Genomic DNA, 26,282 nt, shown 5'->3' with positions numbered 1-26,282 from the left:
TTTCGTTTCCGTTCGGAAATTTCATTGGTCAAATATTATGGGGTTCAGTTTTTTGGCTTGAAGTTTGTGAAACCAGGAAAAACCCAGGAAAAAATTCATAAATTAGCCGCTTCGTTGTTTAAGACGTGGGGTTCAAAACGTGGGAAAAAAGTAGCGGCTTATAGTCCGAAAAATACGGTACTTCCACCTGTGTTTGGTTTTCCTTGTGTGTATATGAGTTATTCTTCATTGCCATACATGACAAAATACATCACTGTATTGTTAACAATCAATCAAATTTGCACACAACACAATGTATTATAATGCAGCCTGAAGGTTCCATTGAGGCAGGCAGGTATTATATTTGTTTAGGCCCGGTTCAGATACTTTAATGCACAATTGAATTTCACTCTATGATTTTATTATTACAGCAAGAGTACACTTTTGACTTTGAAAACAATCAGATAGCAATATAAAGCAATAAGTCATTGTGGTAAAATGCTTTCTCATTCACACATCTGTAAAAAGATTAACTTGCCACAATCACTTAAACTAAACATATAATTTGTGAGAGAAGGGTGAAGAGAGATGGTTTGGACATGTGCAGAGGAGGGACATAGGGTATATCAGTAGGAAAATGCTGAGGATGGAGCCACCGGGAAGGAGGGAAAGAGAAATGACCAATCAGGAGGTTTATGGATGTGGTGAGGGAAGACATGCAGGTGGTTGGGGTGAAAGAGGCAGATGTAGAGGACAGAGGGGTATGGGGACGGATGATCAGGTGTAGTGACCCCTAATGGAAGCAGCCGAAAGAGGAAGAAAAAGAAAATGAAGAGGAAGACATAAACAGAACATACTTTTATTTCATTGTATTAGAAGAGCCTTTAAATAAGTTTCAACAAGTGTAATATTGGTTAATCAACTATGTCTGTGCTGCGTATTACTTTGTAAGTGACATAATATATTTGTTTCCACATTCAATTTATCCTAATGAGTACTAATGATGCTATGTTATATATAATCTATGATCTATATAGTATATATGTTATAATGGTGAATAAATTTTAGAACAATGTACAACCTAAACATTTTCTTATTCTTCTCTCCAAAAGCCTCTGTTGTGATTAAGTGCTTCGATAAACTTTGTCTGTAGACGTTGCTTTTTCTCGTATGGAGGGAGCATTAAATAAGAATGGCAGGTGAGCGATTCTGGCAGATGGTCCTGAGTGAAGTTGGGACGGTCTAACATGGTCATCCTAACCTGATTCATTCCAAGGATGGGAACGCGGTCACAACCCGTCAGAAACACTGGTAAAAGAGGAAGGACAGAAAAATGACCATGTGACCATTCAGCATTTACCAGAAACACACATACACACACACATACACACACACACACACACACACACATACACACACACACAAACATATATATATATATATATATATATATATATATATATATATATATATATATATATATATATATATGTTTGTGTGTATGTGTGTGTCTATGTGTGTGTGTGTGTGAGAATATTGCATTTCTCATTGTACGATTCTTGTTCACATTACTTTAATATATTGAACTGTAAATTTAAAGGTCCCACATACTAGCTGCATAATCAATGAAAACAAGCTCCTTAGTGAATATTATCCAAACAGGCTTTCCATTATGACCACCTGCCTAATATTGTGTTGGTCCCCCTTTTAGCCATCAAAACAGTTCTGACACATCAAGCATTATCAACATTAACTTCTTCAATAATTTGAGCTACAGTAGATCGTTTGTTGGATCGGATCACTCGGGCCAGACTTCACAACTTCCCACTTGCTGCCTAAATATATCCTACACACTAACACGTGCCATTATGAAGAGATAATCAGTGTTATTACTTCACCATTTATAATGTTATAATGTCATAATGTTATGCCTGATCAGAGTATACCTTGAAGTGGCCTTAAGGTCATGTTGGTACAATAAAGGAACCCTTTTAAGGATCTGATTTGGGATGTCATTTTTCCAAGATTACTTTTGACATTTGGTTCATGACATTTGTTTATCCATGGTCACTCACTATTTGTGAGATTAGCTAAAGATGCATCCCAAACTAGCATTAGCATCTTTTTTTTTAGAACTGTAGCCAAGTAGAATCTATTTAATGAAAATATGGGTAGCCAGTAAACTAAGGCTAATTACTAAACGATTGAACCGTGCAATATACTGACTATATACTTGTACTTGGATGGAATGGTCAAAACTTACTTGCCTTGGCATTAGGTTTGGCATCAGGCTTTAATTATTGGAAACACACAAGCATTTCGAATAGATGGAAACAAAATAAATGTACTCACAAAGAAAGGCTTTCTTTTGCTCTTGTGTCAGCTCCTCAAAGACCTCCCAGAATGCAATGATAACAGGGTGTCTCTCATGGTATTGCCCAGCATATGCGGTATTCTAAATACAACAATACAATAGTTCTTCACATAAATATAGCAGGATCATACTCTAAATAAATCAAATCAATCTGCAAAAATGCTTCTCAATAAATGTTTTCATAATGATTTATATCTTCCATAAACCTCCAGAGAAAAGTCTGTCATGGCACAAGACTGTGGCTGTGACTGTGATACACATCTGTGTGTTCTGTCAGTCAAAACCCTTAAATTGTTATAGAATTCAGAGCCAAAATGAGCATCAAACTGGAGAGGGGCTGTAGTCAGTGAGGGGATTGAGAACGTGAATGTCATTCTAAACAAGAGCTCCTGTAAATGCAGAACCGTCTCTGCAGCATTCCACTGTTTATGACTTATGACATATATTAGAAGTAACAATTCTCAGGATTCATTGGATAGTAAAATCCTAAAATTTTTCCACAGATATAATAACCAGGTAATCAGGTGTTTTCCAGATTTAGAGAAAACCAACTTTTAGTATACAGAACATAACAGTTTGTTCAATGTTTTCAAAAGAAAGCTCTTATGCCAGAAGAAACATGAATCTATCTTCTGGTAAATCCATGACTGAACGACTTTGGCTAAATTGAAATCATAACATCTGGAGGAAACCAAACAGAACTTATCAACATTGAAACCTGGCCAGTTTCAACAGTTTTTTTTATTAAAATGATCTAGTAGATGGATCTATCGGACCGATCGACTGTGAAAATACATTACAGTGATGCTCATCCAGCCTGATAGAGCTTGAGAAGATAAACAAATGAAAATAGAAATGGAAATTGGTTCATATGTGCCCAACTTAAAGAACTGTATCTAAGAAATTTCTGCTAAGGGTATTCTTGCAGAGCTGCTGTTTCATTCTTGTATTTGCTCAACATTGGTTTTTGAACGAGTGGTTGCTTCCATTTAAAAAAAAAAAAAAAATTAATATCCAAATTTGTCTGTCTATTTGTTTCTGTTTGGAAGACATTATCTCTTCTTTCAAAATAATGCATTTATATTTTGTTAGATCCCTATTGTGGAGTATTTTTTTCTGCAGTTTATATTTAAAAAAACAAAGAAATAGCACGAGTAAAAAAGGGACATTGAATACTTCCAAAATGATTTATTTATCCGGGTTTATCAGACCTGTTTGAATGTGTCCCAGTCGTATTCCTCTGTTCCCACCATCACTCCTCTGAGCTCCTCCGGCTGGAAGAAGTTCACCACTTCTTCATCACACACTTTGTAGAATCCCCTCTTAAACTCATTAAACACCTGCTCTACTGACTTGTTCAGTGCGTAGTCGATATATGCTTCCACATACTTCTTTCTGTGGAAATAATTATTACAATGAGACAAACACAATAGTTTTTTATAGGTTTAAGAATCATTAACACATCCTAGGCCATTAAGATAAAATACTGTACATTATAAGAGGGGTATTAATACTGCATGCAGTTAAATAGGAAGTATTAACATTTTATAAATTATTTCATATTATCATACATTTTGTACATTTGTATGATAATATAAAATCATTTATAAAATGTTAATACTTCCTATAAGCTTAATAATACCGCATGCAGTTAAATAAGCTTATAGGAAGTATTAACATTTTATAAATGATTTCATATTATCATACAAATGTTCAAAATGTAGTTTACTTGTTGTCACTTGTCACAGATATTTCTTTTCCGTTTGGCTCGAGCTCCATTTCAACACCGTTCCAGTGCACCTGAGGGTTAAAGGAACAGAATCTTTTGTAAATTAATAATTATTCATTACAAAAAAAAAATTTTTTTATCAATGTCATATTATGCAATTTTGACCGAATTGTCTCGTACACAGAAAACGATGTCCAAGTCAGCGACAACATCCTCAGAGTATTCATGAAGAATGCAGTGCAAACTCCTGAGGAATAAAAAACAAAACAGATATTAATACAAATGAGTAATTTTGGGTCATTAAAAGATAACCCAAGCTTTTCAACTAAAATAATTATTAACATTTATCATACCGAGTGTGATCTACAAATAAATGACCTTCCATAATCATGTATCTTATATTTCTTATATTTGTCATTAGTTGCATTTTCACGTTAATTATTTCTCAAATGAATAATCGGTATATACATATTATATTACATTTACTACGCTTCTAACCATCTATGCTGCTTTAATTATTGTGTGCACTCTATGGACAAATGTTTGTGGACAGCTAACAATAAGATTGATATGTTCTTTTTGAACATCCTTTTCCACATTGAGTCCCCATTTGTTGTTATAATAACCTCCACTCTTTTGGGAAGATGTTCAGAAGTTTTCTTGTGGAGATTTGTGGTCATTCAGCTTCAAGGGTGTTAGTAAAGTCAGGTACTTATGTAGGTGAGGCGATGAGGCCTGGGGTGCAGTCAGCATTCCAATTCATCCTAATAATGTTGAGGTCAGAGCTCTATAGCAACCTACTCTAAATCTTTCACTCCAACCCATGTAAAGAATATCTTAATAAAGCTGGCTTTGTGCACAGGGGTATTGTCATGCTGGAACAGGTCTGGGTCTCCTAGTTCAAGTGAAGGGAAAATGTAATGCTCCTTCATACAATTGTCATCCTATACAATTGTGTGCCTCTGACTTTGTGGAAACGGTATGTGTGCGGAGGGATCTGAATAATGTAATTACACAGGATTCTTTAAAACTAAATAGTAGTAACCTAGGTGTTTTTTTTTTTTAAGTTCATGCATAGTTGGCTCTGAGTTTCTAAACAACTCTGTACAGTCTTCCTAATGTGTAGTATTATTGCTGAGAACAAACAACTTCTTAATGCCTGCTTAGACCTGATAGTTATTCTTAGAAAGTGCATCTATATATTATATATAGTGAAATAGTGAATTAAACTATAATTTTTTCTGGTACTCCCGTACTTTCCAGTCACAGGGAGGAACTCGATCATATCCTCCAAACTAGGCTTTACATTGACCAGCTTCTTAAACAAGGCCAGAGGAAAGGGCATGTACACAATGTTGTTGTTGTAGAGAGCCAGGCCACAGAGGATCCCAAACAGGAAGTATTGTTTTAATTCAACCGTTGGCTGAAAATAAATAATCAGAACAATGTAATGTAAGTATGTAGGCATAAAGTAAGCATTTATCAACATTATTCAGCATCAAATGGTATATTTTTTACCTTAGCAGGAAACCAGATCATTGTTTTCTTATCATTGTACATGAACAACTCTGATTCAGGAGCCAAAAGCTTATTAAAGGCATGAAGAAAGAAATCCCGTTTGTTCACATCTGTCAGTTTGGACTCTTCTACAAACTGCACCTGTAAGAAACCTGAAAGTTAGTTTCACTGACCAGTTGCATTTTTTTAAGTTTAAAACATTTAAGTTTTCTTCTTACCACAAGAGTTTTTTTGAAGTTCTCATGGTCAGCATTGTTAAGTTGTCTGAATGTGTCCTCAAGCAGGGCAGTACGTCTCACTTTCAGCTGGAGGATTGGTGTTGGCACTTCCCTGTGCATGTCCTGGAAGATTCCACCAGTCACCACACTGTTGTGGATGATCTGATGAGCAACCTGGAACATGAATGTAATTCGTTTATTGTTTTTATGGAGTTTACCAAAAATGTGTTTTACTATAAATTATAATGTTATCTAACTAAAACTAAAATCAAAAACAGTCTCCACTGTACCACGATCAATGTGGCTTGTTTATCCTTCAGTGGTTGCCATCATTATTGCTTATGTTTACATTCAAGTTAAGGTGTAACTGTTTTTGACATTCATTTCATCTATTTTGCAGTTTACCAGCTCACCAGCAGTTGCAGGAAAAAGGAAAGGTAAAATGTGTTCTAAATGATTGTTAGGGATCCACCTGCCACGCCCCCCTCTGAGGTTCTCACGCTGCCTCTCTCTGCTGCTCTCGGCGTTAATCACCGGCACCTGTTCCTCATTCCCATTCCCCTTTATAAGCTCTCGTTCTGGCCTCTCTCGCTGTCGGTTCTAAATGGTCTCCAGGACTCCAGACCACCAGCATTCCCCGCTGGTCCCTGCTCCATATCCGGATCCGTGTCCGACAGAATTCCCCGCTGGTTCCGACTCGGCGTTCCATTCGTTAAGGATTATACCCATTCCAAGGATTATACTTGCATTTGCTCCAATGTTATTTTTACTAAAAACATCTATGCACTATTATTATTAGGAATGATGAAGAAGCCATTATTTGACACATAGAAACTTACACCTTATGATCAGATACATTTATATACAGCCATTTCATCTAATATCAGCACAAATACATGTGTATACTGAGTACATGCAATATAACATGACAATTAATATTCTCTAATAACAACTGGAATACCTTTGTAATTTCAGCAATGTATTTGAAAATGACGATTTTGCTCATCAGGTCCAGGAGAAATGGGTAACGGCAGAAAATGGCAGATGTCCGAGGCACTTCCTGTCCAACATGAAAAATAAGATTAGAAAAACTAATTTGCTTACATCAGCTAGCTCCCTGTTGCGGTGGAACGATTCTTGTTTTGTTTTTCTGTTCTACACATTTATTAGTTTTACCAAAACTGCTCCACGCTTAATCGATATCCACAGCGTAACATCTTTTTCCAGTAACTGAGGTGTAGTTCCAATTTCTGGGATGTAGAACTCGCTGAGTGGAACCTTCCTTGACTTCACCGCCCTTTTGTTTCCCTTCGAATGGAAAAGCGTGGATTAATGTTAATCTAATATGAATACAAAATATAATTATTCAATGCCTCAATCACTAAGCTACCACCTCCCATACACACATAAATTCAAGGTGATTCTTTAATTATAACTCCATAACGCCCAGCGCTCCAATTCAATTTCTATCGTCATAAATTATTAGGTAGATGGTCACATTTAAAACAATATAAGAAGTGGACACATTTTGACTGCCATTTACAGGAAATACACAATATGGACTAGAGTTTGTAGACAACTTACAATAAGATCTGTATTTTCTTTTTTTTTTTTTAATTAAGGATGTGCTTTTTCCTTTATTCTTCTGGTATCAATGCTTTAAGGTATTATGTCTGTTCATATAAATAATAGCTAATAAAGCTTGAATATACATTTCTTGGACTTAATAACACTTTGTAATAAATTGAACAGAACTCTTTCTATTAAAAAAGGTAATTTTCTAATTGATTTATGTGTAATATCTGTCTATTGAAGTACAATAGCCCAAAAAGCAGCCACTGACCTTGTAAAGTAACTTGAGGACTTCCAGCACTGCTTTCAAACCAGGGTTATAATGTTCCCACATATGCGACATCAAGAGGAAGGCAATGGCTTGTTTCCACATGCGGATATGCTTTGTCATAATGTTGGCATCCATGGAGATCCAGTGTTCTTCTGTCGGTCACAAAAAGAATAAACCATGAATAAATAAACTGCAGTTACCCATTTTATACACATTACTTCTAATTCAGATCAATTTGATTGGTATTTATGTGTGTTTATTTGTATGAACACTGTCAACGGAAAGCTGCTTAAAAGAAATTGATAGATTAAAAGAAAAACATTACAAATTCATAAATTTAGCCCTATATCCCCTATAAGCTCATCAAGATGTGTAAAAGCGACAATGGTGAGTAAAATCTCCCTGTGGATTTAGGAGTGAAACATCTGGAGAGATTCAAAGGGGAACCCATCCTCATCTGTGTGACACCAAATATCCATTCATTATAGTTCCATCATTGTTGAAATAATCAACTGTCCACTGATGGACACTTGAGTGCAAAACAATTCATGGTGATTGTAGTCATTAGTCTCATTAGGGACAAACTTACAGGGACTTATTTATACATTCGAAATGTGTAATTTATAATTGTAAATTGTTTACTATACACATGACATTGAATTGAATAGTATTAATAGTATTAATTGCCTCTAAAATCTTAAATCTTTACTCCTGAATTTTCTTTATCATTCAGCTACTGGATTTTTAAAGGAAGTTATAAGTGAAAATGTCTTAAACTGCCTAGAACTATATTAATACAATGTACCTGCATCTCCTAAACCTTAAATCCTCATTTTGTTTCTATTAGTATTTTGAATATAGGCTACAGGAGGGTCCAAAGGTTAACATTGGCAACATTATGCACTATTGTCCTTATCACTTATGTCTGTGTTATTGGCCTTGCTGTTCCCAGTCAATAGAAATAAACTTTTATGGCTTTAACTAAAGATTTACTGTAATTGAAATATAGAAAAAAAAGCAGGATGAGGACATAACATAGGTTCCTATTCATATCCATATTTGCCTGTAATTCAAATAGAGAAATTGATATACAGAGATGAATGTGTGTATGAATGAATAATGGCAATAAAAATCATACTCAGGATTTTCAAGGCAGTGTCACTGAGGTTTGTGATGGCTACAGCTAACGGCAGCACCAGCGGAATGATGCTGTGATGTTCGTGAAGAAAGGAGCATGTGGGCAGAATCAGGAAGATCTCAGGACACCTCATTACCGGTGTAGCATACAAAAGGACTTCCACCACATCTGTGATGTTCACCTAGGGTAAAACAACTTTACTGCAACGTCAATTTGCTTAAAATGATCAGTAGATTTACAGTAGACCAGTAGATAGGTTGAGTTGTGCTTGCCGATAACCGAGTAATCATCCAATAGTTTTTTAAATGAATACTGGATAAATTAAATAAAAACAACACTCCATGTAAAATAATACTAAACTTTACTACAAAATCAAAAATGTAAATAAATATAATTTTAATGCTTTGGCCTTGTTAATGTCAACATTTTTCTTGTTCGTTTTCATTTTCATTTTATCTATTAACTTTACTTAATGCACTATGATCTAACATGAATGAGGTACAGCCAAGCGGTCTCACGTGTCAAAACAAACAGTACATGGCATCATTGATTTGCCTCTAAAAGTCGCTCTCAAACTGTATGACAGCGTACCATCTCAGCATGCAACCCGGAAAAACTATCAGTATGTATTTTTGTGGATAGTTCCAGCAATTAACTATCAGTGCCAACCTCTAATTTACATTTACTGCATTATGTCTTTACTTCTTTAGCTACTGTATATCTGTTTGGTTTTAGGGAGATCACTACTGATCGATGGATGCTATTATAATAGGGGTGTCAGATACACAACTAGTGGACTAGGGGGGAGAAAATAAAGATTCTAATCTGATTTTCATTGAAAATAGATGCTTTTGAGCTGTTTCTTATAAAAGTTAATCGCATTACCAGTACAGTCAGGTGGGTAGTCACATAATTAGTGTGGACAGGAGCATGACTATGAATTTGAATATGGCAACTATAACTAAGTAGCTTTTTAGGTGCATTACCCCTACTAAGTGCCCTCTTTTAACCAAACTTCTTGCAACAAACTTTCATCAAAAAAAACTGTAAACCATTTGATATAATCAAAGGGTTATTTTAGGGCTCAAGGAGACAAAACAGTAAAAACCTTGGGCCATAAATTCTTCCCCAGATATTCCCCATCAGCTAGATAAAAATATAAATATAATTTTGGATTTGCTTTCATATGTAGCACTATTTTGTGTAGATTTGTCTCTATAATTATAAATAAGTTCACTTTAATTAATTCAGTATGTACCTTGTAGATAAATGTCAATAATAAATACATTCAAACGAAGTTTGTTGATTGCTGACGTATTATTATTCACTATACTAGATTTAGATGTTGACATATTCCAGCCTGACAATAAAAACATTGTGAAGTGTTTATTGATAAATTTATGACCCTTTTGCTTTATTCCTATATTCATTTTAAATATGAACTGAATATCTGCATTATTTTTTTTTGCCTGATTGCCATGTAAAATATTCGATAGTCACAGGATACAAATCCCTTTTATATGAAAGCTTTGCCTGATAATAAAAAATATACTCAACTGAGTTTTTGATCCAGGGAATGGTCAAGAGCTTGTCAAATGTTTGGCTAGCAGCATTCAAATCAATCTGAATGGCACCTGAAGAATTCCTACTGATTACAAAAGATTTAAAAGTGTGAGGAATGAACTGTAATATTGTGCATAGAGTAGCAGAATTATTATCAAGAATATCAAATCTCTACAGGCCACTGGTTTCTCATTTAAGATATATTTAACAGATTTACCTGTCTTTGATGAAGCAGGCAACCAGATTAGAGCTTGTGGCAAAGATCAAGGAAATCTCTCTGTGGTAAAAAAATTAAAGAATAAAGTAAATTATGTTTTATATATACAGTATATATATATAAATATACAAAAGATTGATAAGCTGGTTGAGACCATCTTTAAAGAAGCCTTCTTTTTGACTCTTAAAGGAAAAGTTCCACCGCTGCAATCACCCCATTGTCGTCTTTAAGACGCCTGCCACGAAGTGGTTTCTTCAAGAAGTCAAGGAAGAGGAACTTGTCACTGGGTGCGAGGATGGGGGAGTAGGGGGGATGAGGCAGAATTTCGTACCCAAAGTCGCCCACAAATTTCACCATTTCTAAGTGATAATTACTTGGGTGGAACTTTTTCTCAAGAGTCAAAAAGAAGGCTTCTTCAAAGAAGGTCTCCACCAGCTCAAAAATTGGAGAAGTGTCGCCTTAGGTGGAGGATATGTAGAGAAGGACTAAGCTCAATTTTCATTACATACATTTTTATGACCGTCCCTCATATACAGTATATATATATATATATATATATATATATATATATATATATATATATATATATATATATATATATATATATATATATATATAAAGCATAGCAAAGCATAATGTACCAGCACTTTTAATCTTTAATAAAGCAATTTATTCTTACCTTTTGATTTCATTGATTCTTTTATCAGTCTCCAACATTGTAACCCATTTCTGCACTTGGGCTTCTTCAAGTTTTCCAAATGGTTTTCCAAGAATATTGGGCTGAACAAATAAACCAAAAAAAAAGAAATTTTTTATGTAAATCTGCTCTTTTGTTTGAAAGAACTATCACCAAAACCTGACCATTATCTATTGAGGTTGTCAAAAATTCGTACTTATCTAGAATAATAGATCTATAGACTTTTTCCAGGTATATAGAATACAAACAACTCCTCAGCAACAGAACTGTATACATAGATCTATTATTCTAGATAAGTACGAATTTTTGACAACCTCAATAGATAATGGACTTGCCACAAGTGAAAAAGCTGTATAAAGTAATATACAGTATGGCAGTGTGTTTACCTTGAGAGATGGAAAGTAAAGAAAGTTGGTGCTGTATCCAGATGATATCTTCATTTCTGTTTGAATGAAAAAAATTAGGATAGATCACTGTAAGCAGTGTAACGGTAAGAGTGAAAGGCAGTAATGGTGTGTACGGTTGCAAACAGTGAATTTTGGTCAAGTTCATATATTGACCCGTGAGCTAATAATAAGATGCAGAGTCTCAGTGCAGTGTTGTGCAGTGTGATCGCTGTCAGGACAAACGATCTCCTCTGGCATTCCTTTCTACAGCTGAGCTGTCTAATAATAAGTCTTATGCGGAAGGTGTAAAATGTGTAAAATCTAAATGAATGACTGCACAGTCTGCTGCAATTGATCTTTCATCGTGTGTGTGTGTGTGTGTGTGTGTGTGTGTGTGTGTGTGTGTGTGTGTGTGTGTGTGTGTAAAACTCCTGAGCAAATCTGCTTGTAATTTCTCTGGATGACTTGGTATGTTTGTGCTAAATTCGATATTTTTTCTTCAATTTTCTGGGTGATATATCAGGGTCAGTTTTTTTCAACAGCTATTTTACAAGGAAAATTATTAAAGCAACCATTTAAAAAAATATATTACAATAAGTTGTTTAAATATTACAATATGTTTTCATTGTTTAATTGCAGCACTAAATAAAAGACATTTCCAAGACTTTGATTGTTTTGGGGGCTGGGCTTTGGAGGAAACACCAAAAGGAAAAGAGAGAGAGAGAGAGAGAGAGAGAGAGAGAGAGAGAGAGAGAGAGAGAGAGAGAGAGAGAGGGGGGGGGGGGGAGGGAGAGAGAGAGAGAGAGAGAGAGAGAGAGAGAGAGAGAGGGAGGGGGAGAGAGAGAGAGAGAGAAAAAGGACTGAACGCACAGAGATGTGTGTGTTGGGTGGATGTGCGTTATAAACTAAAAAGGTTGAAAGAAAGTACAACAATGGACTTTTGGAACATGGAAATGATTACATGAGTCTAAATGAGTCCACACCATCAGGATATGCTTATAAGCATGAGCCCCATCAGACTGGTTGTAAGCAACCATTTATAGTACCCTTCTTAATGTTAGTCAAAGATTAGATTCAATTTTAAATCATTTGAAGTGCTTGCTCTTAATGTTGTACCCTTAGATATAGAAAACCTCTACTATCTTTCGCAATGGCCACTGTGTACAGACCCCCGGGGCCCTATGTTGAGTTTCTTCCAGTTTGCTCATTTCCTTTCAGACCTCTTGGTCAATTTTGATAAAGTGCTGCTTGTAGAAGATTTGATATTAACGCCGATAATGCAAATGATGCCCTAGGAATAACATTTGTGGACTTACTAAACTCTTTTGGGGTTAATCAAAACATCACTAGACCAACTCATCGTTTTAATCACACACACTAGACTTAATAATATCCCACGGAGTCACTTATATAGATATTTTACCTCAGAATGATGCCATCACAGACCATTACCTCATATTGCATAAGTATCCTGCCTGATCTGTCTCAACTTTTTACTAAACCCCCAAATGCGAATGATTTCGATAAAATGGCTAACAACATAGACTCTATCCTTACTAGCACATTACACTGTTGCCCCATCCGAAGGATGATGGCGAACGTCAAGATGGAAAGTCCCGAACCGCGAGTGTGTGGGTGAGCCCTGCCGTGAGAACTGGAAAGTAAAGCGCCGGGGTGAGAATGAAAGAAAATAGACAGCTCTGCTTGGTGAACTTTTGCCTGTCTCTCTTTCTTCTAGTGTGGAACCAGTGAGTGTTACAGACGCATAACTTTCTATTATTATATTCAGATAAAACAGATTTTACTCATCGGCCCAAAAACCAGTACACAGAGGTTCCAACAATTCAACTTGCATTCAGAAGCATGTACTGTAAATACTTGTTCAAAAGTAAAAGACCTGGGAGTTATTATAGATGGCAAATTGTCTTTTGAAAATCATATCACCTACATTACAAAAACAGGCTTCTAGCAAAGTCCACTAAAGGTGGTATAACATTCTCACAATTAGCTAAACTTTGGAATAGTCTTCCTGACAGTGTTGGGAGCTCAAACACACTCTCCCAGTTTAAGCGCAGATTAAAGACGTATCTTTAGCAAGTCCTTCACATAACACACATCACATATTATAAACATGCTCCAGTACATCTGATCAATTGCTTGTGCTTGTTAATATTATGAACAGCAGCTACGCTAATTCCTCTCCACTGCTTTTTTTCTCTACCCATCCTGAGGCATCCTGAGATTGTGCCAGCTCCAGTTGTGTCCCACCTCATAAAGATTATGGACCTTTTAAGGCCCAATGTCCAAATTCTTCATGAGGTAAAATCATAATGGTGCTGGTGTATCCCTAGATAATTCCACCTCATGAAGAATTTGGACATTGGGCCTCTTTGAATGTTTAAAGGCTCTGGCATGGAGAAGCTGGTGTTGGAGCTTTGATGATCTCAAATGTTGATCTATTTTATGAGTTGCTCAGTAGCTCTTGGTTCCATAATGTCAACTGACTGTATAAGACTGAAGAAAGGACATTATCATAATCTTACCCTCCGGTGCTCATAGTAGTTCTCAGTCTCCAGTGTTTTGTATTGTTTTAAAGACTATAATCGCACTCTTGATATCACCCTTTTGAGTCTGGTTCCTCTCAAGGTTTCTCATCAAATGGAGTTTTTCATTGCCACAGTCACCCCAGGCTTCTCATCGGGGATAAATAAACATTCAATTTAATTCTTAAGTTCTGTTAAGCTGCTTTGAGACAATGTCTATTGTGAAAAACGCTATAGAATTAAACTTGAAACTTTTTGGTATCGAAACCTTGTCGCCTGCCTTCTGTTTCCTCCTCTCTTAATAAGATTTTCACAATGAATTCCTAGTTCTAAGGCACTCTGGGTAAAACAATCATCCAAATAAACAAACGTTTACCTGTGAGCAGTCCTGCTCCTGAGCTGCTCCAGTCTCCTTCCAGTCTTACCGGCTGCAGCCTGTTCTCAGTCTCACCAGAGCCAATTGTGAAGAGGATACCAGATGGCATCAGAACCAGAGTGTGCTGGCTGTAGTGTAGATTAAAGAAGTAGGTAGTGGTGTACAATTAATAATAAAAAAAGATGCCATTCCACAAAAATGAAGCTTATTGTTTACATATATTTATATTAATGCAATTGAAAGGAAAGTATACAATTTAGACAGAAAATGTTCTACTTCTAATTAAAAACAACCACGTTCTGTTCTTTAAAAAAAAAACGATCTTTGTCCCCTTATTTAATAGTAATAATTAAAGAATTGGGAAATCATGGCATAATGATAAAGTTAATTACGTTTAACAGCACCTTCATTTCTATTGGCGAATGACTGCCACTTGACCGTCACTACATATGTGATTTTTGAAAAACTAAACTTTTGTTTTTACATTGCTTTAATTCCTTATACATGAGATAAAGTTCTGCTTTAGTCTTGTGCAAATCTCCTGTGATGTTGTAAAACAATAAATACATGTAAATGCTTTATTTACATATTATTCTTCCTCTGATTTGCACATGCGTCAATGGCGACAAAATGTTTTCACTTTTGAAAGGGAATGTGTCCAGTGAATATCTCATTTGTTCATCACCTTCCACAAGTTACTTGTTTAGCAGGTCCTTCAATGCCTTCAACCTTCCTGGGTAGAAGCTCGTTATTGGTGGAATTGTGCCCGAGTTGACCGTGAGCTCCCTCTCCAAATGTGTACACCTCTCCTTCCTGACATGAATAGAAAACTGTCAGTAATTGCATGATGGGGCAGGTAGATTGGCATATGTATAATGGGTATGTGTTACAAAAATGTGGAATATCTCTGTGGAACTGTTCTGTAGCGCACATGTAGTACAATTTATTTTTTAAAGAATAAAAGATGAAATTGCCATTATGTAGACATCATTGAATTTACCCTGCTGTTTGTTCAATGTCCTTGTCAATTGACATACCTTAGTGAGGATAGCTGTGTGAGCTGCTCCGCAGCTGATAGAAGACACCTTCAAGTACTTCAATGCTGGAACTGCACACACTGTAAATCTGCCTACAATATAAAAGATGTATTATTACACTTCTATATGCAGAATGTCCAATATGCTAATTTGGGGATTAGTATCTCACTTATTTAGGGATCATTTCTGAACAAACTGAACAAAATTATAAACGTAACACTTTTGTTTTGCCCCCATTTTTCATGAGCTGAACTCAAAGATCTAAGACTTTTTCTATGTACACAAAAGATCTATTTCTCTTAAATATTGTTTAAAACATGTGTCTAAATCTGTTAGTGAGCACTTCTCCTTTACAGAGATAATCCATCCACCTCACAGGTGTGGCAGATCAAGATGCTGATTAGACAGCGTGATTATTGCACAGGTGTGCCACAGGCTGGCCACAATAAAAGACCAGTCTAAAATGTGCAGTTTAACTGTATTGGGGGATCCGAAAACCAATCAGTATCTGGTGTGACCACCATTTGCCTCACGCATTTTGCACTGTACAGTGAAAACCGGGATTTATCCGTGAAGAGACCTCTCCAAATGTGACTCAAGTCGGTTACGATAACGAACTGCAGTCAGGTCGAGACCCTGATGAGGACGACAAGCATAAAGATGAGCTTACCTGAGACACTTTCTGACAGTTTGAGCAGGGGTTTTTTGGTTGTGCAAACCGATTGTTGCAGCAGCTGTCCGGGTGGCTGGTCTCAGACAATCTTGGAGGTGAAGATGCTGGATGTGGAAGTCATGGGCTGGTGTAGTTACACGTGGTCTGCGGTTGTGAGGCCGGTTGGATGTACTGCCAAATTTTCTGAAATGCCTTTGGAGACGGCTTAAGACGGGCATCAGCTCTGGTGGACTTCCAGCAGTCTGCATGCCAATTGCACGTTCCCTCAAAACTTGCGACATCTGTGGCATTGTGCTGTGTGATGCACATTTTAGAACGCTCTTTTATTGTGGCCAGCCTGAGGCACACCTGTGCAATATCATATCAAGTTGCGACACACCTGTAAGGTGGATGGATTCTCTCGGCAAAGGAAAAGTGCTCACTAACACAGATTTAGAAAGATTTGTAAACAATATTTGAGAGAAATAGGCCTTTTGTGTACATAGAACAGGTTTTAGATGTTTGAGTTCAGCTCATGAAAAATGGGGGCAAAAGCAATAGTGTATATATACAGTGGATATACACACACACACACACACACAAACACACACACACACACACACACACACACACACACACACACACACACACACATATATATATATATATATATATATATATATATATATATATATATATATATATATACATATACATACACTTACACACACACACACACACACACACACACACATGTATATCCCATATATCCATATATTGTTTACAGACAAATGTATATGAACACTAAAGAATTAATTAATAACATTTTTCCGCATTTGTGTACTAAAAATGTATTTGTTATGGTTCGTTTTCTCCTAGATTAATAGAACAACAAGCACAATGAATACTGTTAACATACTGTTCAAGATCTTATAATCAGCTAAATGTAAAATAATACCATTGTCATCAGTCCTGTTAAGGCCCAGCTGCCCAACACTGTTAGCTCCACAGCAGAACACCTGACCTGGGAGAGCCAAGGCCATGGTGTGGGATCCACCAGCCGAGATCTGAATGACTGGAACTCCAACAAGAAATCGTACGAGTGCAGGGTTAGGCTGCAGGTCCACTGATTTTCCCAGTCCCAGCTGCCCATATTTGTTTTGACCCCACGAAAAGACTTCACCTCCTTCAAGACAGTTATGTTCTTCTTTTATCGATATGTTTTATCACTATAATGATGTTCATTTTTTATTTAGAAAATGAAGGTCACACTTACCCTTGCTTAGAGCCAAAGAATGGAAATTTCCACAAGATACCTGCACTACTGGTATCTGGAAGGGTAACTGTAATGGAATTGGCCTGGAAAGGTCAAACAATTTTCATGTTTTAGAAATGTTTATGCTATTTATAAATTGGTAGCATTAGAATGAAATGCTGTCATTCTGATCCCAACTTTCTTCATTTAACGTTTAAATTTACGACATTTGGCAGACACGACTTGCAAATGAGAACGTTTACATAACTGAGCCATTATTGGGTTAAGGGCCTTGCTCAAGGGCGCAATAGTAACACCTTCATAATTATAGCATTTTGACCAAATGAACTACAACTTCTCAGCGAATATTATGAAATTACAGAAATATGAAAGAGGTTGGAATTGGGCACATATTTGGTGTTTACACTGGGGCGCACATTTATCGGTCTATAAATATAAATTTTTTTATTTAATTTTGTGTAATTGACTTTAACTAAACCACTTATCTGGATTGGAATGACATAATTTAAATGAGATCTTACAGTAAATTGTTTCTTGAGTTCTGTGCTGTAGCGAGTTTAATTCTATGCCAAGTTTAATTTACTAGACAAAATGGTTAGGTTACCCAAACCCTAACCCTTAGTAAGCATGATACGCACTTATATGTAGATATAAAGCCTCAATGTATTAAGTACTTGTTTACTTAAGTCAAAAACACATAACAAATACAAAGAAACCGCATTTAAATAACCACCAATTAAAAATAAATAAATCTTCTTTTTCATCTTTTAGCTGCTCCCATTAGGTTTCGCCACAGCGGATCATCCGTCTCCATACCCCTCTGTCCTCTACATCTGTCTCTTTCAAACCAACTACCCGCATGTCTTCTCTCACCACATCCATGAACCTCCTCCTTGGCCTTCCTCTTTTCCTCCTTCCTGGTGGCTCCATCCTCAGCATTCTCCTACCGATATACCCCATGTCCCTCCTCTGCACATGTCCAAACCATTTCAATCTGACCTCCCTCACCTTGTCACCAAAACGTCCTACATGCGCTGTCCCTCTAATAAACTCTGTTCTAATCCTGTCCATCATCATCACTCCCAACGAAAACCTTACCATCTTCAGCTCTGCTACCTTCAGATCCACCTACTGTCTTTTACTCACTGCCACTGTCTTTAAATCATACAACATAGGATTAAAAATGAATAAATAAATCACAGTGTTTGGTGCAACATAAACCGGCAAATGCATTGTTTTCACATGATGTCATTTGTCAAAAGTCCGGACAATCCTGAAAGTGCATGCTAGTGAACAACATCTTTTTGAAAAGAGTTTAGCGTATACTATAATATATATAATATAAGACTATAATAATATATAATATGCTTACATGTATATTTATACAAATGCTTTGATTCATTAAAAGAGTTAGACCAGATCAGTGTTCAGGCTCGTTGCATTGACTGTGTTTGATTTACTAAAATCAAGCAGTATATTAGAGTCGCTTGTTCTGTCCACACTTTATTAGAAAGATGAGATTTCTTGCAATTATATACAAGATTAGAATTATTAAAAAAATGATTAAATTATATGTGACATATTGGATACCAGTGCTGGGGTGGCAGATGGGGTGGCAATGCTTTTTCTTAAGGTGACATTTGCCAACCTGATAGATCCACAACCTTTCAGAAGTGTCCAAACTTAACAAATGGGATCCAGGCTGCTCATTACAATATAATTTTTAAGCTCCAGTTCAGTGAATTAAATTTTAGTAGAATTAAAGCAGTAGGGTTTAGTTTGACCGCTGTGGATGTGTGTGCTAGAATGCAGTGTTCAGTCCTGGGGCCAGACTTCAGAGACCCTTTCCTAATACTTACACTGGTTTGGGACATTTTGCCACCGGGATGCTGTGGCCCAGCTGACCTTCTCCACCAGCTCCCCAGGAAAACACTTGACCTGAATTACCCAGAGCCAAGCTGTGGTCCTGTCCGCATGCCACCGCAGCTACATCTCCCAATCCTTCAATCTTCACTGCATGGAGATAAAAAAAAAGAAGAGGGAAACTCACCGTGAGAAGCTCTCAAAGAAACAGAGAGAAAGACATTGAAAAAAACGAGAAGGAGAAACAGATAAAGACCATTCTACCACTCTATAACAAAAGCAAAGACTCGAGAAAGATGGTATTAAGATACTGTATTGTATTAACTGAAAATAAAAACGGACTAATGTATTTAAATTAAGTACAGAACTTTACATGGACAAAGATTTGTGTGTTTCGAGTCATGCTTTTTTTAAACATTCCATTCCATGTCCCATTTGCTGTTCTTATAACCTTCTAGGAAGATTGGAGGCTCCATGATTGTGGAGATTTGTGTTTAATCAGCTATAAGGGTGTACAGGTACTGATGTAGGTGCAATGAGGAGGCCTGGGCGCAGTCAGCAATCCAATTCATCACAAAGGTGAATTCAACAGGGTTGAGTTTAGAACTCTTTAGCAGGAGATCATCCACTTCAACCCACATGGGCATTGTCATGCTGGAACAGGTTTGGGTCTCTGAGTTCAAAAATTCAACACTACCACATCCAAAGATACAATTGTGTGCTTCCAACTTTGTGGTAACAGTTTGGAAAATAACTACATATGGCTGGAAAAGTCAGGTGTCCCAATACTTTTGTTTATATAGTGTAAATAAAACCCAACAAAATGATCAAACAAAACTGTATAACAAGAACAAAAATACTCCCATATCCAAACACATCTTATACAATTGAGTTTGTCTTACAATTTTGAATACTTTTGTCTGTACAGTAAATGTTAATGAAGGTTTATGTTCAAATTATTAAAATATTTAAAAAATCTTAATTTATCATAGCTATTTATTAGCATTTGAATAGGTAATGTGTTATATCAATAATATTGATCAAAAAGCTATATGTTTTACTTAAATGGAAATTCTTTAAATAATTATTTTAATAAGTTGATCCATGAGTGCTTTTTTCATTCATAATTATTATAATTATTATTATGAAATACAGAGGTATAATTGTAAAATTAGCTTAAGAAAACATAAAGCATGCATATTTAACTTCATCAACTTAATAAACTGGACAATTTGGCTTTCAGCACCACTTTAGTGCTTGGAGTATACTTTAAAAGGAAATAGTTAAACAATTCTTTATTAAAAATGTCTTATAGGAGGGGTCTGATGGATGAATGCCAGATATACCAGAGAGAAGAACTGAAGAAACGAAACTGAAACTTATTAAGGCAAGAAGGAAACTTAACATTCTGTCAAATATAATGCATTACTTTTTTTAACAGTTTGAGTACAATAAATCTGTATATATATACTGTATATATATACTGTATATATATACTGTATATATATACAGTATATACAACAAATAGTGATTGTTTTCATCATTCTATAAACCAAATATTAAGTGTTATATGTATTGCTGATTTCAATATATCTTTATATTTTAATTTATCCTCTCTCTCTCTCTCTCTCTCTCTCTCTCTCTCTCTCTCTCTCTCTCTCTCTCTCTCTCTCTCTCTCTCTCTCTCTATCTTTCTTTCTGAGTATGTGTGTGTGTTTACCTGGTAGTTTGGTATCTCTGACTTTGGATCGTCCCAGCTGTCCTTTAGAGTTTCGGCCACAGGAAAGCACCTGGCCCCTTGCTGTCAGGAATAAAGTATGCTGTTCTCCACAACATATCTGAACCAGAGGTTCACTGAAGTCTACTGAAGTCGGAGTGAAAATATTCCCTCCAATACCGGGAAAAGCGAGCTGTGCTCTGGATAAATCTCCCCAGCAGAAGAACATGATGTTGCTGCAGAGACGCTCTGTGTGTGTGTGTGTGTGTGTGTGTGTGTGTCAATGTGTGTCGCCTGACTAATGCTTTAATTCAAGGTAATGTTGTCATACTTCCTACAGGGGGCGCCACGTGAAGCAATCGTTGCAATGGAACTGTTAATCCTAATAATAATAATAATGAAAATAATAATAATGATAATAATAATAATAATAATAATAATAATAATAATAATAATAATAATAATAATAATAATAATAATAATAAAGAAATTATATTTTACACGTGTACTTAATATCAATATCATTGAATATTCTAACATTTAGTCATTAATGGAGTCAAGTATTATTCAACAGACGTATATAATTAAGTGTAAAATGTAAAACTGTTTTATTATTATTATTATTATTATTATTATTATTATTATTATTATTATTATTATTATTACTATTATTATTATTATTACACCTAAATCCAAATTGATGAATGAGGAAAATGAGAGAGAGAGATGGTTGAATGGTGTGGAGATGGTGAATCAGGAAGTGGATAGGATTAGTAGGGAGAAAGCGAGTGCAGAGATTAGGAGGATGAAGAATGGAAAGTCGGTTGGACCAGATCACATACCGGTAGAAGCATGCAGATGTTTGGGAGAGATGCAGTGGAGTTTTTAACAAGATTGTTTAACAAGATATTGGAAGGTGAGAGGATGCCTGAGAAATGGAGAAGGTGTTTGCTGGTACCGATCTTTAAGAATAAGGGAGATGTGCAGACCTGCAGTAACTACAGGGGAATTAAGTTGATCAGTCACACCATGAAGTTATGGGAAAGAGTAGTGGAAGCCAGGCTGAGAGAAGAGGTGACCATCTGTGAACAACAGTATGGTTTAATGCTGTTAGAGAAGGACAGAAGGAATTGCATTGTGTATTTGTGGATTTAGAGAAAGCGTACGACAGAGTGCCAAGAGAGGAGTTGTGGTATTGTATTAGGAAGTCAGGTGTGTCAGAGAAGTATTTGAGGGTGGTGCAGGACATGTATGAGGACAGTGTGACAGCAGTGAAGTCTGCAGTAGGAACGACAGACTGGTTCAAGGTGAAGGTTGGAGTGCATCAAGGTTCGGCCCTGAGCCCTTTCCTGTTTGCATTGGTGATAGACAGGTTGAATAAGTTAAAGGTCAGACAGGAGTCTCCCTGGACTATGATTTTTGTGGATGATATTGTGATTTGTGCTGAGAGTAGTGAGCAGATTGAGAAGAGCCTGGAGAGGTGGAGATATGCGCTGGAGAGAAGGGGAATGAAAGTCAGTAGGAGTAAGACAGAGTACATGTGCATAAATGAGAGGGAGGGCAGTGGAGTGGTGCGGCTGCAGAGAGAAGAGGTGGAGAAGGTGGTGGAGTTCAGGTACCTAGGGTCAACAGTGCAAAGTAATGGAGAGTGTGTTAGAGAAGTAAAGAAAAGAGTGCAGGCAGGGTGGAGTGGGTGGAGAAGAGTGACAGGAGTGATTTGTGATAGTAGGGTATCTGCAAGAATGAAAGGGAAAGTTTATAGGACTGTGGTGTGACCTGCGATGTTGTATGGATTAGAAACAGTGGCATTGAGTAAAAGACAGGAGGTGGAGCTGGAGGTAGCAGAGCTGAAGATGTTAAGGTTTTCGTTGGGAGTGACGAGGATGGACAAGATTAGAAATGAGTTTATTAGAGGCACAGCACATGTGGGACGTGTTGGAGACAAGGTGAGGGAGGCGAGATTGAGATGGTTTGGACATGTGCAGAGGAGGGACATGAGTTATATTGGTAGGAGAACGCTGAGTATGGAGCCACCAGGAAGGAGGAAAAGAGGAAGACCAAGGAGGAGGTTCATGGATATGGTGAGGGAAGACATGTAGGTAGTTGGTGTGAAAGAGGCAGATGTAGAGGACAGGGGGGTATGGAGACGGATGATCCGCTGTGGCGACCCCTAATGGGAGCAGCCGAAAGAAGAAGAAGAAGACACTTAAATCCAAATTCCACTTAATATGTTTCTTAATCTTCGAGATCTTCCATTTTAGCAACAAGTAATAGTGATTGAAAAAAAAGCAGAAATAAATAAATTAAAGTAATTTTTTATCTGACATAAAAAATATGAATAAATAAAATCATAAAAATTTTTCTTAAATAAAAAAAATAAATGAATATTTATTAAGATACTTATGTTATATAATAATTATTAATATAATATAATATGATATATTATAACCCAGCCATTAGAGGGGCACAAGCCAGTGCACTCGGTCCCAAGCCCGGGTAAATAGGGAGGGTTGCGTTAGGAAGGGCTTCCAGCGTAAAACATGTGCCAAATCAAATATGCGGATCACAAATGAGAATTTCATACCGGATCGGTCGAGGCCCGGGTTAACAACGACCGCCACAGGTATTGTTAGCCGACAGGGTACCGGTGGAAATTGGGCTACTGTTGGCCGAAGGAGGAGAAGGAGAGGAGAAAGGCGTCTACAGAGACGGCAGGAAAAGGAGCAGTGTAGGAGAGTAGAGGTTCGGGTTGGTACTTTAAATGTTGGTACTATGACGGGTAAAGGGAGAGAGATAGCTGATATGATGGAGAGGAGAAAGGTAGATATGCTGTGTGTTCAGGAGACCAAGTGGAAAGGGAGTAAGGCCAGGAACATTGGAGGTGGGTTTAAACTGTTTTATCATGGTGTGGATGGGAAGAGAAATGGTGTAGGGGTGATTCTGAAGGAAGAGTACAGTAAGAGTGTAGTGGAGGTGAAGAGAGTTTCTGATAGGGTGATGATCGTGAAGGTGGAAGTTGAAGGGATGATGATAAATGTCATCAGTGCCTATGCTCCACAAGTTGGCTGTGAGATGGAGGAGAAGGAAAGATTCTGGAGTGAATTAGATGAAGTGGTAGAAGGTGTACCTAGGAAAGAACGATTGGTGATTGGGGCAGACTTTAATGGGCATGTAGGTGAAGGGAACAGAGGTAATGAGGAGGTGATGGGTAGGTATGGTTTTAAGGAGAGGAATGTGGAAGGGCAGATGGTGGTAGATTTTGCTAAAAGGATGGAAATGGCAGTGGTGAACATGTATTTTAAGAAGAAGGAGGATCATAGGGTGACGTAAAAGAGTGGAGGAAGGTGCACACAGGTGGATTATCTTCTGTGTAGGAGATGCAACCTGAAGGAGATTGGAGACTGTAAGGTGTTGGCGGGGGACAGTGTAGCTAGACAGCATCGGATGGTGGTCTGTAGGATGGTTTTGGAGGCGAAGAAGAAGAGAAGGAAAGTGAGGACTGAAAGAAGAATAAGATGGTGGAAACTGAAGGAGCGAGACTGTAGTGTGAGGTTCAGGGAAGAGGTCAGACAGGGGCTTGGTGGTGGTGAAGAGGTGCCGGATGATTGGGCAACTACTGCAGGAGTGATGAGGGAGGCAGCTAGAAAAGTACTTGGTGTGACATCTGGAAATAGAAAGGAAGACAAGGAGACATGGTGGTGGAATGAGGAAGTGCAGGAGAGCATTAGGGGAAAGAGGTTGGCAAAACAGAAATGGGATCGACAGAGTGATGAGAAAAGTAGGCAGGAGTACAAGGAGATGCGGCAGCAGGTAAAAAGGGATGTGGCGAAAGCCAAGGAAAAGGCATATGAGGAACTGTATAAGAGGTTGGACACTAAGGAAGGAGAAAAGGATTTATACCAATTGGCCAAGCAGAGGGACCGAGCTGGGAAGGATGTACTGCAAGTTAGAGCAATAAAGGATGGAGAGGGAAATGTGTTGACTAGTGAGGAGAGTGTGTTGAGAAGATGGAGGGAGTATTTTGAGCAGCTGATGAACGAGGAAAATGAGAGAGAGAGAAGGTTGGAGGATGTGGAGTTGGTGAAGCAGGATGTAGATAGGATTAGTAAGGAGGAAGTGAGAGCAGCGATTAAGAGGATGAAGAATGGAAAGTCGGTTGGACCAGATGACATAGAAGCGTGGAGATGTTTAGGAGAGATGGCAGTGGAGTTTTTAACCAGATTGTTTAACATGATTCTGGAAGGGGAGAGGATGCCTGAGGAATGGAGAAGGAGTGTGCTGGTACCGATTTTTAAGCATAAGGGAGATGTGCAGACCTGCAGTAACTACAGGGGAATTAAGTTGATCAGTCACATCATGAAGTTATGGGAAAGAGTAGTGGAAGCCAGGCTGAGAGAAGAGGTGACCATCTGTGAGCAACAGTATGGTTTCATGCCGAGGAAGAGCACCACAGATGCCTTATTTGCTTTGAGGATGTTGATGGAGAAGTATAGAGAAGGACAGAAGGAGCTGCATTGTGTATTTGTGGATTTAGAGAAAGCGTACGACAGGGTGCCGAGAGAGGAGTTGTGGTATTGTATGAGGAAGTCAGGTGTGTCAGAGAAGTATGTGAGGGTGGTGCAGGACATGTATGAGGACAGTGTGATGGCAGTGAAGTGTGCAGTAGGTACGACAGACTGGTTCAGGGTGAAGGTTGGACTGCATCAAGGATTGGCCCTGAGCCCTTTCCTGTTTGCAGTGGTGATGGACAGGTTGACGGACGAGGTCAGACAGGAGTCTCCCTGGACTATGATGTTTGCAGATGATATTGTGATTTGTTGTGAGAGTAGAGAGCAGGTTGAGAAGAGCCTGGAGAGGTGGAGATATGCGCTGGAGAGAAGGGGAATGAAAGTCAGTAAGAGTAAGACAGAGTACATGTGTGTGAATGAGAGGGATGGCAGTGGAGTGATGCGGTTGCAGGGAGAAGAGGTGGAGAAGGTGGAGGAGTTCAGGTACCTGGGGTCAACAGTGCAAAGTAATGGAGAGTGTGTTAGAGAAGTTAAGAAAAGAGTGCAGGCAGGGTGGAGTGGGTGAAGAAGAGTGACAGGAGTGATTTGTGATAGTAGGGTATCTGCAAGAATGAAAGAGAAGGTTTATAGGACTGTGGTAAGACCTGC

The 26,282-nt window shown here is 37.6% G+C and overlaps 2 protein-coding genes across 6 annotated transcripts in view; one reads left to right on the top strand and one right to left on the bottom strand.

The window, feature by feature from the left end:
- inpp4b (inositol polyphosphate-4-phosphatase type II B) overlaps nt 1-26,282 on the top strand; it is a 765,675-nt gene that overhangs the window by 683,188 nt on the left and 56,205 nt on the right. The window lies entirely within an intron of this gene.
- On the bottom strand, nt 382-21,434 carry LOC310724509 (putative E3 ubiquitin-protein ligase HERC6). Of its 4 annotated transcripts, none has more exons than XM_083538622.1 (24): nt 21,130-21,434; nt 19,406-19,559; nt 17,547-17,629; nt 17,229-17,456; nt 15,619-15,710; nt 15,267-15,394; nt 14,582-14,709; nt 11,663-11,718; nt 11,259-11,359; nt 10,580-10,639; nt 10,357-10,447; nt 8,800-8,980; nt 7,662-7,813; nt 6,995-7,126; nt 6,780-6,878; nt 5,819-5,992; nt 5,601-5,741; nt 5,339-5,505; nt 4,263-4,329; nt 4,083-4,153; nt 3,565-3,748; nt 2,332-2,434; nt 1,061-1,287; nt 382-772 (listed from the first exon to the last, which is right to left on the bottom strand). In XM_083538622.1, the coding sequence occupies exons 1-23, from the start codon at nt 21,353-21,355 to the stop codon at nt 1,073-1,075; spliced, it is 3,033 nt and encodes a 1,010-aa protein (XP_083394748.1). In that variant the 5' UTR covers nt 21,356-21,434; the 3' UTR covers nt 382-772; nt 1,061-1,072. The 4 variants fall into 4 exon arrangements, with proteins under 4 accessions (XP_083394748.1, XP_083394750.1, XP_083394747.1 ...); XM_083538624.1 differs by having other exon boundaries at nt 10,357-10,444; XM_083538621.1 differs by having other exon boundaries at nt 382-1,287.

The sequence above is a fragment of the Silurus aristotelis genome, assembly GCF_946808225.1.
Source record: "Silurus aristotelis genome assembly, chromosome: 4".
Lineage (NCBI taxonomy): Eukaryota > Metazoa > Chordata > Actinopteri > Siluriformes > Siluridae > Silurus > Silurus aristotelis.
Note: the sequence above shows the minus strand (reverse complement) of the source record. Positions and strands in the feature narration are given on the sequence as shown.